At 35.3% G+C, this 1723-nt stretch overlaps 1 protein-coding gene across 2 annotated transcripts in view; it reads left to right on the plus strand.

Annotated features, from left to right (window-relative positions):
- The window catches only part of LOC106876200 (uncharacterized), a 42877-nt gene extending 41160 nt beyond the window's left edge, over nucleotides 1–1717 (plus strand). For both annotated transcript variants that reach the window (XM_014924657.2, XM_014924658.2), the window contains 3 exons: nucleotides 32–161; nucleotides 739–832; nucleotides 1429–1717. In XM_014924657.2, the coding sequence (XP_014780143.1) occupies nucleotides 32–161; nucleotides 739–832; nucleotides 1429–1665 (461 nt within the window). In that variant the 3' untranslated portion in view covers nucleotides 1666–1717. The remainder of the gene's footprint in view (nucleotides 1–31; nucleotides 162–738; nucleotides 833–1428) is intronic.
- The last annotated feature ends 6 nt before the right edge of the window (nucleotides 1718–1723 follow it).

Raw genomic sequence — 1723 nt, forward strand, 5'->3', positions numbered from 1 at the left:
TTTTTTTTTTTTTTTTTTTTTTGATTTGTAGGGGACCATTCCTACAAACAATTTACTGAATTACCACCTGAGCAACAAATGATAACAGCACTGCCAGATCTCCAAAGTTGGACTTTAAGTGAAGATGATGAGTTTCTTGTTCTTGCATGTGATGGAATATGGTAAATACACTGACTTTGCTTTCTCCACTTCTTTAAAAAGTTTTTTTTTCTTTATTTAGTCAGGGTAAGGTTAACACCTGACACTTTTTCAGGGTACTGATACGACTAGCAAGAAATTATCCTAGGACCAGAGTCCTGCTCCAAATGCTTGCAACAGCAGATTTGTTGAAGTACTCAAGGTTTAGGTGGTGTATTGGCATATAAGCTAGAGTGGCATTGCTCCTCCACTAACTCTGGTAGACCACAATTTATATTGCTAATGCCTCACTCTTATCAAGGAACACCACCTCCACCAGTAGTCTTCAGATCTTTGATGACACTACTGGATGTCAATCTGTCATCAATCATTGATGTTACATTTACTTTCTTTCTTAAAGAGATCCACTCTGTAACCCTGGGTGCAGAGTCTTTACTAGGTGCTGTCGGCTGGAATCAACTGAATCGAGTACTTGCAATGAGCAAGCTTACTACTCCTTGAAGAAACTAAAATACTACTTGCTAACACAAATACCTACCCACTCTTTCTAAATTGTTGGAAGTTGATATTTAATTATGCTTGTTTTAATTCTTCTTACAGGAATTTTATGTCTAGTCAAGAAGTGGTCGATTTTGTTAAGGAACGACTTGAAGATCCTAATAGAAAACCAAATTTATCGGCAATTTGTGAAGAGGTAAATTACAGTCAGTTACTTTCAGCCTTTCTCACCAGTCAGTTCAGCTATTAGTTGTCAACATTGATTTTCCCATCTTTCTCATCAATAAGTAATTTTTATATAATGGAATGGTGCTTAATAAGTTTTTTTTTTGTCAGTCATATTGGTTAGTGAGATGTGATTACTGTTTAACTTCAAGTCAGTTTTCATCAAGCTGACTTTTAATCAAAGTTACTCCAGTTGCAACCATAATTTTTTTCTTCAAACAGTTTAATTTAGATTTACATTATATCCTTTTTTAAGACAGTAAGTTATATAACGAGGGACACTTGGTTGCTATTTCTAGCAAGTTGAGCAACCACTTAGAGATTGCTTGATGTGAAAAGTGAGACTATATTAATCTTTCTATTTCTGTCTCTTCTCTTCACAAGGAGAGTACAGAGCTAAGTTTGGGAAAATATGTTCCTGACAAGAGGAATGGATTTTCTTATGTATTGAGCATTTGTTTTTGGGGTTTTTTTCTCAGCCTTCAATTTTTGCTTTATATTTGTTTCTCTAAATCTTGACTGAAATAATCATGAATTTAATCTGAGATTTGTTGTTTTATTTTGTAGATATTTGATTATTGCCTAGCCCCAAACACAATGGGTGATGGCACTGGCTGTGACAACATGACCTGTCTTATTGTTGATTTCAAAAAGAGAAATATTGGTGGTAAAAAACGGACCTCAGAACAGACAGAAAATTCTCCAGATACACAAAACAGCAACAAAGTGGAGGCGACACCGTCTGAAGATATAGCTTCTCAGCCATCATCAAAACGATCAAAGACTGAAGATGATGATAATTAATTTTTATTTGAAATCTTTTCCCTCCCTCCCTCCCTCGAGACCATGGCTTACATTAATG

The sequence above is a fragment of the Octopus bimaculoides genome, chromosome 9 (assembly GCF_001194135.2).
Source record: "Octopus bimaculoides isolate UCB-OBI-ISO-001 chromosome 9, ASM119413v2, whole genome shotgun sequence".
Classification (NCBI taxonomy): Eukaryota; Metazoa; Mollusca; class Cephalopoda; order Octopoda; family Octopodidae; genus Octopus; species Octopus bimaculoides.